The 16,289-nt window shown below is 51.1% G+C and overlaps 1 protein-coding gene across 1 annotated transcript; it reads left to right on the top strand.

The window, feature by feature from the left end:
* Positions 1 to 634: 634 nt before the first annotated feature.
* PPRC1 (PPARG related coactivator 1) lies at positions 635 to 15,428 on the top strand. The gene is made up of 14 exons (XM_007939912.1): positions 635 to 787; positions 4,903 to 5,091; positions 6,174 to 6,320; positions 6,436 to 6,537; positions 6,652 to 9,517; positions 9,795 to 9,848; positions 10,525 to 10,582; positions 11,335 to 11,405; positions 12,368 to 13,082; positions 14,070 to 14,213; positions 14,324 to 14,390; positions 14,508 to 14,629; positions 14,879 to 15,030; positions 15,325 to 15,428. Exons 1-14 carry the CDS (start codon positions 635 to 637, stop codon positions 15,426 to 15,428), a joined length of 4,944 nt encoding a protein of 1,647 aa, XP_007938103.1.
* Positions 15,429 to 16,289: the final 861 nt, after the last annotated feature.

Here is a 16,289-nt window from a genome sequence, read left to right as displayed (position 1 = left end):
GGTTCGAGTATTTCAGGCAAAAAAACAGAAGAACACTTGTTGTCCTTGAGGATAGTAAGGAGATTTGTAGCAGCAGGAAACAAATTTGGTAATGAGGAGTCAATTAACGTTGGTTCCGAGTAGCAGCAGAGAGACGCGGAGATTGCGGTGTTTTAACTTTAAACTAGCAGCAATTGCCGCAGTACAGATTGAGGGTTAGTGCCTAAAGTGCGGGTGCCCACCAGGGGGTGCTGTTTCAACAGCATAGGTCCCTTAGACTAAGGAAAAAATGTACAGCAGGTAGAATGTTCAGGCAAAGGCGTGTTGGAAAATTAAAAAAATAAAGATATGCAAATATTAATTATACTGTCATTACCGCGCGCTCCCCATTTCGGCCTCTCAGTGCAACACAAAACTACTCATTTTAGTAAGCCAATGGCACGTGCCACGGTACTTCTGTCTAAAGCGACTACTATTCCCAGGCACCCTCGCGCGAACCCAAGGCCCTCTTCCCGGGTGCAAGAGGGCATCGCCGCACGGTCTTCTGGGATCCGTAGTCCTGCAGTGTCATTCGGGAGTTGTAGTTCCCGTCCCACAATCTGCTGGGCGAGGCGGCGCCGGCGATTAGAGCAGCGCTGGGTGTTCAGGGGCCAAGATGGCGGCGCGCCGGGGACGGAGAGACGGAGCCGCGCCGCCCCCGGGAGGGGGCCCCGGGCCAGGACCTGGCGGTGGAGTCCGCAGCAGTGGTTGGGGGAGTCGAAGCCAAGCGCCGTATGGAACTGTGGGCTCTGTGAGTGGCGGGGAGCAGGTGAGAGGCTGGCGGGCGGCCCGCGGCTGGCAGCAGAGTGGCGTGTGCCGGGCGGTGACACGTGGACGCCACAGGAAAGAGAGGAAGCGCTATAGAATCGATGCCGGCTGGCCGCGGGAGCCTGGCTGGGCCGAGTGGACCTGAGCCATTTGCTGAGGGGAGGCGGGGTTCATACGGCCATTCTTAGGAGTCACTTGGAGGGGCAGAGGCTGGTTTCGGAAACATTATGGGCCGCTCTGGGTGGTCAAGGGACTGGGACTTGGAGTAGAAGGTTCAGACCTTCTAAAGATAACGAGTGCTGCGCCTCTAGCCCTGCGCCTCAGTTGCCTTTTTGGAGCCACATGAGGTGGGAGAACGATTTTCCCGGCATAACTTGTCGACTCCCCTCCCCCTCTAGGCAGTCCCGGCACCCACATGGGTTGGGCTCCTGGTGGGGGGGCCGTGGGTCCACGTGGGGGCGGGGAGGGGATGTCCACGTGGCTCCCGCCCCAAGCTCCCCAGCATCTTGTATCTGCCTAGGAGCCGCACTGCCGGGAACTGGGTGTGTCCCAGTCAGTCCCGCCATCTCCGGCCCAGGCTGGGGGCCCCGACCGGGAGCGAAGTTAGGGGCTGCTAGAGTCAACTTTGTCCAGAGCTTTGGAGTTTTTATCTTCTGCTTTGGTCTACGGCCGCTTTCGACAGCGGCTGGTGAAGGACTTGCCATATGTACTGGACGTCAGTCCCCTGTGGATGTCAAAGTGTGTTGAGGAGGATAGAGGGTTGAAGCTGAAGGGTTATGGAGGAGTGAGCTTGTGGCGCCTTCTGCCTGACCGGCTTGGGATGGATTCTGAGTCACGGCTCTGAACTGGCGTTTTGGTTGTCTGCAGTCCTGCCTCATTGGTGATTCAAAGGGAATGGGGAGTGTCAACATATACATGGCACAACCTTCAGTGAAGGAGAGGAAATCCTCTGTCCCTGCTCGCTTGTTCCGCCAGCATCTCTTTGGCGGAGGCAGCTAAGTTCTTCTCCCGTGAACTGGTACACAGCAACTGGGGTGGTCTGTGTCTGTGGTGGTCTGTGTTTAAGACTATGGAATTTTTACTGGGGTTGGAAAAAGTTGGGTACTTGGAGAACTATTTAAATACACTGGTTGAACATATATTGGGTAGGGGGAGTTCTTTCTGTCATAGTCTGTCTTGATGTTAAGTTTTTTATACTTGAGAAGTGTTATTGTTCCACTCAGCAGAAAGCTTCTTAAAAGTTCCCACCCAGGGTGGGGTGGAATTATTTTGAGTTGTTATCTCTTCCATTCAATTATGCTGAGTGCTTGAGAGTTTTTTGTCTCTAGTTGGGAGTTAGGCTACATATTGGCTATCGGATCTACCAGACCAATCCAGAAAACTGCCCCCCCCCAGAGGCCACATCTTATTATTTGACTGGTGCTGCCCAGTTTTGAGGGGGAGAAGCAGGAAGGATGCAAGATCCAGTTGTAATCCAAGTTCGGTGACCATTTGGGGTACTGGAGAGGAGAGGGCCCCTCCCCCTCAACAGATTGGCATGTCAACTAGGTATTTATTTAGATTTTATTACATTCAGATAACAACGTAAATCACACAGGCATGGTCCTGGCCCTTTAGGGTCTTGTTTCTATCAGGATGTTGTTGTTGTTGTGTACCATCGAGTCTGACCCGACTCATAGTGACCCCTCCCTGGGTTTCTGAGGCAGTATCACTACGGAAGTAGGTTGCCCCATCTTCCTTCTGAGGAGAGGCTGGTGGGTTTGAACCGCCAGCCTTCTGGTTAGCAGTCAAGTGCTACCAGAGCTCCCATATCAGGATAGACAGACGATAAACAAATACGATGAGTTGAACAAAAGGAAGTACAAGGTATTTGACAGGGTATAATGGACAGTAGTGGACTACTTCGAAGGGTATGGAAAAAAGCATTTTAATTTGAGATCTGAAAGTTCCATATGTTGGAACAGCTCTCCTTGTAGGGAAGAGAATATGAAGGGATTGAGGTGGGAGACTCATGGCTTATTTGAGAAACAGAGACCTACCTGTATGGCTGTTGTGGAGAGAGCCAGAGGCAGAGTGGTAAGACAGGACACACCAAAGCAGGAGGGACTGGTGGGGAAGCCAATTCAGGCAGGACCCCAGTCGTCATAGTTAAAAGAGTTTAAGAGCAGTGAAGTAGGTTGCCATGGAAAAGATTTAGGGTGGGTTTCAGGAAAGTGATCAGAGTTTCTGGCTGGTTTGGAACCCTGGAGGAACAAAATTGGGTATGAGAAAGCCAATGGGGAAATATTAAAGTTAGAGATGGTGGTGGCTAGCTTTTCATGGCCCACTTCTAGCCTGGGCTTAACTCCTATGTGATCTTGGTATGTGGGGAGCTGTACTGTTTGGAGATTGAGAGATGGGTGAGGTCAGGCGAGAGAAGGGGGAGGTCTCTTGCCTGGGACTCTAGTACCTGCGTGATGGTGGTGATGAGTGGTTCCTTGAGTTGGGCATTGTCTTCAGATCCTGGCCTGGTGGTAGGTAGGGCAAAGTAGAGATGCAGCCTCCTTGTTCACACAGGAGTGCTTGCTGAGCCAGATGGTACTCAGCTGCTGGTTGTAATTATAGGATTGTGAATGCCTGGGAGGGGTTAGTGCCTAAAACCTGCCACCTTTTACTTCATTTCTGGGTCTAGTCTCTTAAAAGTGTCCATGTCCAACCTTTCCTCTCTGAGGCATCTGAACTCTTGAACTTGTTTATGTGTGGAGGATGTGTATAATGGTGGTGAGGGGTTAGGGCACATGTGGTCACACCTGTTGCTTTGTTTTTCTTTGGGAAGAGTTACAGTTTCCCTCTGCTACAGAAAGTAGTGGGGAGCTGGCCTATGTTTGTTCCTTTTCTTTGGCTGCATCCCTCTGTTTCCTACAGTGGAGATATCCATGGCTCTGGCCTCAACAGCCCCATTTCAGCCACTTCAGTTCTTGCCTACACCCACACTCATGACAGGCCTGGGCGTCTCCTTGCCTGACAAAGCTGAAGATGTTAGTTCTTAAAGGAGTGTGGGGTGGGGCCTCCATCTGCAGAACCAGGCTTTCTCTTTTGCACTCACCTAGTTGGACTGGATAGGAGCTCTGGTGGTGCAGTGGTTAAGGCATTCAGCTGATAACCAAAAGGTCAGTGGTTTGAACCCACCAGCTGCTGTGGGAGAAAGATGAGACGGTCTGAGTCTAAAGATTTACAGCCTTGGAACCCTGTGGGGCAGTTCTGCTCTGTCCTATAGGGTTGCTGAATCAGAATCCACTCAGTGGCAGTGGATTTGGTTTAGTAGGGGTGGGGAGGGGATCCTTCTCTTGAGACTCTGATTGAGAGGTTGACTGGCACACTGTAGGGCCTTCAAAATAAAAGTGAAATAAGTGTGAATATGAACTGTGTTCAAGAGACTGTCAGGCATGACGGAAAGTAGAAGCAGTTTTTAAAGCCTTTCAGGAACCAAGGAAAAGAGAATAAAATGCGAAGGGTATTTGCCCCAAATGAACTTGAAATCCAGTTTTAGGAGATTTTTATGGGTTGGGTGGACAGGATGTGATCATCAGAAAAACAGGTGGTACAGAAAAAAATGTGAATTCAGAGATGTTAGGAGTGGATCAGCGTGAACCAGGGAATCCTGCAGTGCCTTCTAGAAGAAGGTGGAATTTGAGCTGAGAGAAGAGAAGCCTTGGGGTTTGAGGGAGGTAAGATTGTTGTAGCTGGAACTGCCTCCTTGCTGGCCTCCTTTGTTTAGGTTTGCCCCTCATGCTTCACCACTGACGGCAGATGACTCTGCGGAATGATTTTTTTGATCTTTTACTCCCCAGTTTAATCATCTCCTTTGGCTCCAGCTGTTTCTGGATGGAGTCCAAACTTTTTCTGCTCAGAAGGTCCTTGAATTCTGCCATCCTGGTTAGAACTTTTGCTCATGGGATGTACTTCTTTTTCCTAGCGAGCCCAGAGGTTTGGCGATGGTGGGGCTACTGCTGAGTTTGGGCCCATTGGTAAAGGGCTGGGCCTGTGGTTTATGGAACCTCTCAAACAGCTGTCTCCAGTTGGCCCCTGTCCTGCAGCCCTCACTGTGTTCTCTGACCCGCCCCTCTTTTGCTCCAGGTGCTGCTGCATGAGGAAGGAGATGATCCTGGCTTTGTTAGTCTGTCTCGTTTGGGCCCATCTCTGAAAGACAGGGATCTGGAGATGGAGGAGTTGATGCTGCAGGACGAGACACTGCTGGGGACCATGCAGAGCTATATGGATGCTTCCCTCATCTCCCTCATTGAGGATTTTGGGAGCCTTGGAGAGGTGAGCTGGGTTGGCTTGGAGGTCATTGGGCAGGAGCTTTGTGTAGGAGGCTGTAGCTCAAATGCGTGGAGTTGCTTCAGGCACGGTTCTGCTCTCCATGGACCTGGGCTTAAGAAGCCACTAAAAAAGAGGACTAATCACTAATGGTGATTCTTCTGTGAACATCCGTTTGTCTGATCAGAGTCTGAACACCTGAGACACTCCCAGAGTGTTAGCACATGGAAAATACCTTTTATTACTTACGGCAAGCAAGAAGCAGACAACATAAAACAGGATGAGTGGTCCCCCTGCCTCAAAAGCTGTCTGGATGGAGATGTAAAACCCTTCTATGCATACCCCACTCTGTTCCGTAGGCAAGGGACTCAAAGGAATAGTTCATGACAAGCCGATCCTCCCCGGCTTCTGGAAGCTGTCCTTGTGGAGATGGAGAACTCTTCTATGCATGCCTCCACCTAACACGCCTTCACCTTGCATTGTAGACAAGGAACACTGAGCTCCTTCCTTCAGCCATTTTTGTACCCCAAAGTCTATGACCCACTACCAGTGTGACCCATTACACTGATTGCAATGTAGATTTTCTTGCCTGCCCACCCTGGGGGTCATAGTCAGACATGTGGGTGCCAGCCCATAATGGCATCTCTTTAACATTGCTGACAAATAGTGTAGTAGGCCTCAGAAGATGGGCAAGGGGATTTGTTCTGAGGCTTACTACATCATGCTCCCCTCCCTTCCTGAGGCTTGTTGCCAAGGTGATGAGTTGCAAACTCCTAATTCTTGCACATTTTCAAGTGTTGCCTGGATGTTTTAGAAAAACAAAGAGCACCTTGATTGCTCCAAAATTCCAAAGGCTATTGTCAGAAACCAGAGACAAAAGGTCCCAGAGACAGGTCTCAGTTGACATTAGTGAGGTGGTGGATGGTTGTAAATGAGATTGGAATCCATGCCTCCTGGTCCACTGATCTATCTTTCTGACAAATTGAGCTGAGCCTGGGAGACATGATCTCTTGGCATCCAGTCCATCTCAATGGCCCAGTAGGTCACTTGGCATGTTGGTGGGGCCTTCCTGTGTCTTTCTGGAGCAGAGCAGGTTATCTCTGGAGGATCAGAATGAAGTGTCGCTGCTCACAGCCTTGACCGAGATCTTGGACAATGCAGATTCAGAGAACCTGTCTCCATTTGACAGCATTCCTGACTCGGAGCTGCTTGTGTCACCTCGGGAAGGCCCCTCTGTGAGTGTGGGATTGGGGAAGGGGCTATGTGGTTAGTATAAAGGTTAGGATTTTGTTTGTGTGCCTGCTCATGTTGTTCTGAGGCAAAAACTGATCTCAGATCTTTCCCTTTTAGCTGCACAAGCTGCTTACCCTGTCTCGGACACCCCCAGATCGTGACCTCATCACCCCAGTTGATCAGATGGGACCTACCACAGGCAGCAGCAGAATGAGTGGGGTAAGCCTGACCTAGAGAGTCTCAGAGATCTTCAAGAGGTAGGGGTGTGTGAGGGCAGCTCTTTAAAAATACTTGCCTGGAGAAAACTCCTGAGGCTTCTCTTCTTTCCTGCAGGTTGACATGTCTCTCACAGATCCTTGGGATTTCTCTCCACCCCCTTTCTTGGAGACTTCTTCCCCCAAGCTTCCTAGCTGGAGGACCCCAAGATCGCGACCGCGCTGGGGCCAGTCCCCTCCCCCACTGCAGCGTAGTGATGGAGAAGAAGAAGAAGAAACGGCTGGCTTTAGTGGCCAGATGCTTGCTGGAGAACTTGACAACTCTGGGAATAGCATCTCAGACTTCCCCATGCACTTGGCTTGCCCAGAGGAGGAAGATGAGGTAGCAGCAGCAGAGCTGGCAGTGCCGGCAGCTGGTGATGAGAGCATCTCCTCCTTGAGTGAGCTGGTACGGGCCATGCACCCATACTGCCTGCCCAGTCTCACCCACCTGGCATCGCTTGAGGGTGAGCTTCCAGAGCATCCGGATGATTTGACTCTGCCTGAGGATTGTGTGGTGCTAGAGATTGTGGGCCAGGCAGCTACAGCTGGCGATGACCTGGAGATCCCAGTTGTGGTACGGCAGATCCCTACTGGGCCCCAGCCTGTGCTCCTGGATGACTCACTAGAGGCTACTCCAGCCTTGCAGTTGCTCATGCCCACAGTGGAGTCCAAGATAGAGGCTGCTGTGCCCAAGGAAGAGGCAAAACTGGAGTCAGCATGCTTGTTGGAGCCCAGGGAGGTCATGGAGCCAGTGGTGTCCAAGGGGCCTCAAACCCCACCTGCCAATGCAGTGCTTGGTTCCCAGAGAGCTCGAAAGGGCAGAAGGAAGAAGAGCAAAGATCAGCCAGTAGCCTGTGTGGAAGTCTATGGCAGGAGACTAAGATCATCTTCTCGTGGTCAGTCCACTGTGGCCTTGGAGGCCACCTCTCAGACAAGCAACTTGCAGAAGCAGCCTCAGGAGGAACTTCAAAGAGAGCTTGGGTCTGCCCAGGCTAGAGGGAAGCCCCGGGCGTGGGCTCGGGCTTGGGCAACCACCTTGGAGAAGCCCAGCTCTGAGAACTTGGAGGGTGGTGCTGGACAAGCTAGCCCTGCTAAAGATGAGTCTCTAGATCTCTACCCCAAGCTGGTGGACACTATCCAAACCAACCCTGTTCCAGCTCTTCTGTCATTGGCTGACTCTGCTCAAACTGACCCCATGCCACCTGACTCTGTTGAGTCTGATCCCACTGCAGTTGAACCCATTCTAGCTGACCCTGCATTGGTTGACCTTGCCTCAGAGCTGGTTGAACCTCTCCCAGCTGACCCAGTGCTGGCTGACCCAGTCTCAACTGATTCGGCAGCCACTGACCCTGTGGTGGCTGTTCCCATCCCAGATGACTTACCACCAATTGATCCTGTCTCAGCCAACCCAGCATCCTTTGACCTAGCACCAGTTGACCCTGTTCCAGATGACCTGGCTCCAGTTAAACCTGTTCTAGTTAAACCCAGGCCAACTGATCCCAGGCGTGCAGCAGCATCAGCTCCCCAGATTCTCTTGGACTTGGAGTCCTCGGGTCATCCAAAAGCCATCATCCCTGAGGTGAAGGAGGTTGTGGATCCTCTGAAGGTGGAAAGTGGTATTAATGGCACAACCCAGGAAGCCAGACCTCGGCCTCTTAGCCTATCTGAGTACCGACGAAGAAGGCAGCAACGCCAAGCAGAAGCAGAAGAGAGGAGTCCTCAGCCTCCAGCTGGGAAGTGGCCCAGCCTCCCAGAGACCCCCACAGGGCTGGCAGACATCCCTTGTCTTGTTATTCCGCGAGCCCCAGCCAAGAAGACAGCTCTGCAGAGAAGCCCTGAAGCTCCCCCTGAGACTCTTCCTGAGGCTTGTGTTGTGCCTGTGGGTCCCAGCCCTGCTTCTCCCAGTCTTGAGCTGTCTTCAAGCAAACCTGTGGCTTCAACTCCCACTGAGCAGGTGCCATCCCAAGAGATGCCACCGCCCATAAGACCTCCACTTCCTGTGCAGACCATGTCTCCTGTCAGGCCCATGCCTCCCATAATGCCCACTCTGCCTTTTCCCCCAGGTGGGCTGGGCATGCCCCCTATGCTACCCCTTCCCCCAAGTGGACAGGGGGTCCCCAACCTGCCCCCACCACCTTTGCAGCCTCCTACTCTTCCAATGTCTATAGGGCCAGTGCCACCTGATCCCTATGGTCATTATGCTTCTGTGCCACCCTGGCCTTGTTACCCACCCGTCTCCCCTTCTGTATATCCTTGCCTGCCCCCTCCACCAACGAGCCCCCTCGTATCTGGTACTCCTGGCACTTACGCTGTGCCACCCACTTGCAATGTGCCTTGGGTACCCCCTCCTGCCCCAGTCCCACCTTTCAGCTCTAGCTGTTCCTATGGGCCCCTGGGATGGTGCCCGGGGCCACAACACCCTCCATTCTGGCCTACTGTGCCTCCACCGCCTTTACCTCCAACCTCTGTTGGAAGAGTTGTTCCCCCACCCAAAATGGAGTCCAGTGGCATCCCAGCTGGCCCTCCTGAAAATGTACTTCCTGTGCCTATGGCTTCTCCTGTCAGTATTGGGCCTGCTGTTCAGGGAGCTCCACAGATAGAGCCCACCAAGGTGGAGGTCAAGCCAGTGCCTGCATCTCCTCATCTGAAGCACAAAGTGTCTTCCCCGGTGCAAAGTCCCCAGATCAAGAGCCCACCATGTCTGCCTGCTGAGGGTGTGGCTATTGAGGATCTTCTGTCAGAAAGGCTAAAGCCTGAGACCCAGGAGAACAGGCACCAGGAGAAACCACTTTCTCCTGCCAAAGCTGTGCCCACTCCAAGGCAGAGCACTGGTCCCAAGCTGCCTGCTGTCCACCCAGCCTGTCTAAGGAAGCTATCCTTTGTGCCTACCCCATGTACCCAGGGCCCTGAGGATGTGGTACAGGCTTTCATCAGTGAGATTGGTGAGTGCCACACAGTTCAATTGATGTAAAGAAGGGCTTGGGTTGGGTGGAGAGTGATTTGCATAGAACAGGGTAAAGCACCTCAGTGGACCTTGAGTGGACTTCTTTGGAAGGTTCTGAGGAGTGGAGCTCTGGGTTTGTTTGCTACTCTGTGCTGTTGCGTTGGTTTCATCTAGTACAGTGGGTAGGGGGTGCATAAAAGGAGAAGGGAGGTGATTTAGGGCTTCTGAAACCTAGTAGGAAGTGTTTTTCAATCCTATGTTGTGTGTCTCCACAGGGATTGAGGCGTCGGACCTGTCCAGTCTGCTGGAGCAGTTTGAGAAATCAGAAGGTGAGGGAACCTGGTAGCTTTACTCCAACCCTTTTTGCTGCTGCTGCTTTTGGGCCAAGTTCTAAAGTTGCATAAACTGGGGTGAGGGAAGGAACATTCTCAGCCACTAGAGCAGTCCATAATTGGTATGGATAGATAAGATTCACCTGTGATGTAATCTAAGCTCAGGTGGGCTGGGGGGGTTGGTGGTATCTTTCTAGAGGGAAGTAGCTTTCACACTGGGCCTCAAAAGACAGGTATATGTGTATATGATTAGTAAAGGCATAGGGTGTGCAGAAGGGTAATGTATGTTTTCTTAAGAAGGCAATGAAGAGTTTTGTAGGTACAGGTCATGGGTCTAGAAGCTGTAGAGGAAGGATACTATGTCTTGTTCTAAAGGAGCTTGTGGTCTAATTGAGGAAAACAATCTGCGGAATTGACAACTGTATTGGTAACAGGTGTCTAGAGTACAAGGCAAAATAACAATTCATTGAGGAGTATGGGCGTTTGTGAGCAGAGGAGAGACATTGAAAATAGTACCTGGGCACCTACTAAAGGAGAATGGATCTCTGGGGAGAGCGCAATAGAAGATACCCAGGCAAAATAGATATTTCTCCTTTGGGTCTCCAAGCCAGCCTTTTTGCCCCTCAGTCCAGAACATCTGGTTGGGCTTTTAACTAATATGGTTTCTTTGCAGCCAAAAAGGAGTGTCCTCCCCCAGCTCCTGCTGACAGCTTGGCTGTAGGAAACTCAGGGTGAGTATGGAGATGTGAGCGAGTTACCCTACAGCTATTGGTCAGCAGCCGGCTGGTGCTCCAGGACCATTGACTGAATGCCTCTGTTGCAAGGATGTTTAGTCTGCTCTAGAGGCTTTCCCTGTTTTCACCCATCCCCTACTCTGTCCAGCACTGCTGGGCACTGTCTTGGGCAAGATGGGAGGGTGTGTACTGTCCTTCAGCTCATTCCAGTCTGGGAATCCAAATGCCCTTGAGGTGCCTTTTATCATCTTCTGGCAGGTCGTGCCTTCGGGGATTCATTTAATAAAGTCAGTGCTGGTGAAGGTTTAACAGGAAGTGTGGAAAGATACTCAGGGCTAGGTCTTCCCTGGCTCCTTGGAGGGTGCAGGTGTCCTGGACTTCCTTGCTCCCCAGTGCACTGAAAAACCTTTCTTCTTCATGTTCATGGTACCCCATCCTGTTCTCCAAGCATGTGCCCTTCCAGATTAGTCTCAGGTTGGTGTGAGCTGAGCAGGCAAGGTTTCTGGCTAAGAAGAAGTTGTGGGGTGTTTGAGGTCATAGCCAGCCTGCCTCCTAGAATTAGGCCAAGCTGAGTTGAGAGCCAACTTAGTTCAGTCACTGTGAACATTTTTGTGCTGGAGGAGAATGACGGGAGCCATTTGTGCATCCCATCCCTCCCTGCACACACCCCTGCCATTGCTGCGTGAGGCGAGCAGATGTACAAGATGTTGAGGAGGCAATGAACCAGGCTTTCCCTTTTCCCTTGCCAGCAGCGTTGACACTCCCCAGGAGAAGAGGTCCCTAGACCGGTTACAAGCCCCAGAACTGGCCAACGTGGCAGGTGGGTTCAGGGTGGGGAACTCTGCCTTTGACTAGCTCATGCAGCAAACGTTTTCAGAGCCTGCTCAGCACCAGGTATGCGTAGGTGTAGGGGATACAGAGATCTCTGTCCTTGAAGTGCTTACAATCTAGGGACTAGATGTGTAAACAAATGAGTCGAGTGTCAGAGATGGTATGTCAAAAAAGACTGGTTCACAGTGGGAGTGGAGGGGAGTGGTTAGGGAAGGATTATAAAGGTAGTAATCACCCAAACTAAGGCTTAAGACGATCACTGATACTAGCCAGATGGAATTAGGAGACAGGGCATTCATTGTAGATAGAGGGAGCAGCTTGCGTGAACTAACAAAGTTGAAATAACCTGATGTGTTTTGGGGGATTGTGAATGTCTGGAGTATAGTGGCTGATCTAGGTGGTGGGCAGAGCTAATGCAAGAGGTAAAGCTGGAGTGGCAAATAGGTCAGTTCTGGGAATACTTTGCAACAGTCTACTTAGATATTCTTCTGTGTATGGTAAGAAGTAATTGCAAAAGCTTTACCAGGTTGTTTTTTGGGAGCTCCTTCTAGTAGGAATGTAAACAATAGATGGATGAAACCAGAGCTGGGAAACCATTGGAAGATTACATGAGTTCAGGAAAGATTGCAGCCTAGAAGTTGGGTAGTATGGCTGGAGGGGGTAGACCTGAGAATGGCGAGACAGACTGGATGGTACCTAGTCACCAGACAGGTTTTAGTAGTGAGGATGAGGTTTTAGGAGGACCTTTGTTGGCTGGGTTGTCTATTGCTGGTCCCGGATGGGGGAACACGGGAAGCAGCAATGGCATTGGCAAGAGAATTTGGGCTGTAGACTATGCTTTGGTGTACTTTCTGAGATGAGGTGGGGATCTCTGGAGCCTGTTTGCACAGTATTGGGAAGTGTAGAATGGGATCTCACCCTGCTATCTCCATCCTCCCTCCCCCCCCACAGGGCTCACCCCTCCAGCTACCCCTCCCCACCAGTTATGGAAGCCCCTGGCTGCTGTCACACTGCTGGCCAATGCCAGTTCTCCTAAGTCTACTACTGCCCAGGAGGGAACCCTGAAGCCTGAAGGAGTTACAGAGGCCAAACATCCAGCTCCAGCCCGCCTCCAAGAAGGGGTCCATGGCCCTAGTCCAGTCCATGTGGGCTCGGGGGATCATGACTATTGTGTCCGGAGCAGGACTCCCCCCAAAAAGATGCCTGCCTTAGTCATTCCAGAGGTGGGCTCCCGATGGAACGTCAAACGCCATCAGGATATCACCATCAAGCCTGTGTTGTCCCTGGGCCCAGCTGCCCCCCTGCCCCCACGCATAGCTGCCTTCCAGGAGCCACTTGATCACAGGACTAGCAGTGAGCAGGCGGATCCCCCAGCCCCTTGCCTTGCCCCGTCCGCCTTGCTGTCCCCCGAGGCCTCACCCTGCCGGAATGACATGAACACTGCATCCTCAGCCAAGCAGCGATCAATGCGCTGTTACCGAAAAGCCTGCAGATCAGTCAGCCCCCCAAGCCGGGGCTGGCAGGGCCGCCGTGGCCGCAGCAGCCGTTCTATCAGCTCTGGGTCCAACGGGACCAGCGAAGCATCTTCCTCCTCCTCCTCTTCGTCGTCTTCCTCATCCCGATCCCGGTCCAGGTCCCTCTCCCCCCCACACAAGAGGTGGCGAAGGTGAGCTCTGGTGGCCTGTTAGGTCCTCTCCATTCAGGAGCTACTTGAACTCCTCTCTCGGGTTTCTTTTGGAAGGTTTTGCACAAGAAGTTGCTTACTTTCAGGCACTGAGGTTTCTGTTTCTGTCTTTGGCTTTTGTCTTCTTTCTTGGATTGTTGAAGGAGACAAGCTGTGGGAAGAGAGCTTACATTCCCTGGTGGAGTTGGGGTATCCCTGAGGTCCCCTGCCTCCTTGAGACCTGCCTTGAGGAAACTCTTAGGCTTTGACCTTGACCATATTGATTCTTTCACGTACTATATTGTTCCTTATTTACGGCATTTTCCTGATGGCGTGGGAAGATTGTTAATTGTTAACAATTAATGGTGGGTTAATTGTTAACTGGAAACCATCTATTCCTTAATCTAGTGAGGAAAACATCTGGGGCAGTTCCTTTGGGTGTCACTGTGGCCTTGTATTTCCTGGATGTGTCTTTACTTTTAATGATGGACCCAAGTTTTCCCACTTAATGAAGAATTCTTGGTTTTTGATGGTGGTGGTTACCTTCTGAGATGGGCCCTGCACAGGTCTAGTACAGTCCCCTCTCCTTTATGCCACAGTCACAGAAGTCTTGTGAGACATGGGAAGGGAGCAGCAGGTCGGAGGCTCAGGTCTAGCCTCAGCATCACAGATAACTGACCCTGAGACCTAGGGCCCAGCCCTTAATCTCTGGGTATCAATTGTTATGGTATCTTTCTGACAGTTAAATATTTTTCAGTTTCTACTTGCACAATTGAAAATAAGTATGATCTTTGCCAAAACGTTCTAGATAGATCTGAAGTTCCCACGAAGGCTTGTTCGTCTCTGAAGGAAAAGTGCTCTTCTAGGCGTCTTTTGCTCTGCTTTGCCTCTGGTCCCGAGCCTCCAGGCAGGGAGGCAGGGCTGGGGCCAGGGTAAGTGGAGTCCGGCCCCACTGCTTCTAGCATTCCTGCATGCCCCTTTATTCTCCAGGTCCAGCTGCAGTTCCTCTGGGCGTTCCCGAAGATGTTCTTCCTCTTCCTCCTCCTCATCCTCGTCTTCCTCATCTTCCTCATCCAGTTCTCACAGCCGTTCCCGCTCCCCATCCCCCCGCTGGAGAAGTGACAGGAGGCGGCGGTGAGCATGTGTTTAGGGAGGCACTGCGCCCGGGAGGCAGGCACTTGCGAGTTCTGAGTCTTGAGTTATCTTGTGCCCAGGGAGCTGATGGCACCTTCTCCTCCTGTCAGGTACAGCTCTTACCGTTCACATGACCATTACCAAAGGCAGAGAGTGCTGCAGAAGGAGCGTGCAATAGTGAGTAGAGGAAAAGGTCATGGGAAGAGGGGTTTCCTCCTGAGCCGTGAGCTCAGAGACCCGACTGCAGCTGTGGTCCTGGCTCATTGTGGGTCTTTTTTCCTTGCCCTAACATAGGAAGAGAGAAGGGTGGTCTTTATTGGGAAGATACCTGGCCGCATGACTCGGTCAGAGCTGAAACAGAGGTTTTCTGTTTTCGGAGAGATTGAGGAATGCACCATCCACTTCCGTGTCCAAGGGTAAGCTTGGGCTTTAAGGTCAGGATGTCCTTTCTGCCCTATTTAGCTACCTTGATATGTCTTCATCTTTCCCCCTTGCTCTGGTGTGCTGGGCAATGTAGAGCACTTTCATTTCTGCAATCAGAGGGTTGGCCATTTTGGGAATGGGAAGAACCACCCCAGACTCTTTCTGTATCCTGGGATGCTGTCACCTGTCCATGATATGTGCCCAAATGGCCACCCCAGCCTCTGCCTCACCCTCCCCACCAGTGACAACTACGGCTTCGTCACTTACCGTTATGCTGAGGAGGCATTTGCAGCCATTGAGAGTGGTCACAAGCTGCGGCAGGCAGATGAGCAGCCTTTTGATCTCTGCTTTGGTGGCCGCAGGCAGTTCTGCAAGAGGAGCTATTCTGACCTTGGTGAGTGGAGAGAGGGCCTCATGGTTTGGCATACTTCATCCCCTCTGTAGAAAGGTTTCCAGCCCTTTGAGTGTGGTGCCAGCTAGGCAGACTTAGCCTCATCTAACATATGAAGAACCTAAGGGGTGGGAAGAGATGAAAAATGGGGTTCTTGTGTCTCTTTGACCTAAAATCAGGGCAATTGTGCATTGTTAGCTCCAGTCATTATTGGGATGGCTATCCATTTGAGGACCCTGTGGTTGGGAAGTGATGGTCAGAGATCTCTGAACCTTGACATTTGGTCTTTCTCTATAGACTCCAACCGGGAAGACTTTGACCCTGCCCCTGTAAAGAGCAAATTTGATTCTCTTGACTTTGACACATTGTTGAAACAGGCCCAGAAGAACCTCCGGAGGTAACCCTGGGCTCTCCTTCCCTCTTTTCTTTGGAGGTGCCCAACCTCCTCCGTCCCCCTCCCCCACTCTAGGGGAGAGAGCTGCTAGTGAGGAGATGACTGTTTTATAAAGAAATGGAAAAAAGTGAAATAAAAAAAATGTATGAAATCAGATTTTTTTAAGGGTTATTTGTTTTTTATAAGAAGTATTGAAACAAGGTAACTTGCATTCCTATGTAAGATGGGTGGGGCTGAGGGGTTCCCCAGTGTTTGGAACGTCTAAGTAAGTCACTATGCAGACTAATAAACATGAACTAGAGAGAATTCTCAAGTGTGATTGTGCTTCTTTATATGGTTCTATTGCCAATTACACTCGCTTTTTCTTTCCTCTCTGAACATAAGCAGGGACGTACCTCTGCCATTAAGTTCCTAAGATCACTCTCTGGTCAGGTAGATGATTCCACTGGACTTGAAACTAGACTCCTAAGTGTGTTGTGGGTGAAATCACTCACCAGGGGCAGTGCTTCTCATGCTTTAAAGGGCATTAGAATCATCTGGAGGTTTGTTTTTTTTTTTTTTTTTCACTTTTATTGTGGTAAAAACTTACACAGGACATTCACCAACTTAACAGCTTTCACATTTATAGCTTAGAGACATTGATGACATTTTTCATGCTGTGCCACCATCATTCCTATCCTTTTCCAAAATATTCTACCACCTATTAGCGTAAACTCAGTGCCCCCCAAACAAAAGCTTCCCCTTTTCCCCTCCCTCCTGCCCCTGGTAACTACTACTAATCTTTGAAGGATATGTGTGTGTGTGTGTGTGTGTGTGTGTGTATGTGTATGTATTACTCCCTACCCCCTCAACCTATCTAGAAATTTTC

The sequence above is a fragment of the Orycteropus afer genome, unplaced genomic scaffold (genome assembly GCF_000298275.1).
Source record: "Orycteropus afer afer isolate SDZICR_OR568_19922 unplaced genomic scaffold, OryAfe1.0 scaffold00064, whole genome shotgun sequence".
NCBI lineage: Eukaryota > Metazoa > Chordata > Mammalia > Tubulidentata > Orycteropodidae > Orycteropus > Orycteropus afer.
The sequence above is the reverse complement of the archived record's forward strand: the minus strand, read 5'-3'. Positions and strand labels throughout refer to the sequence as shown.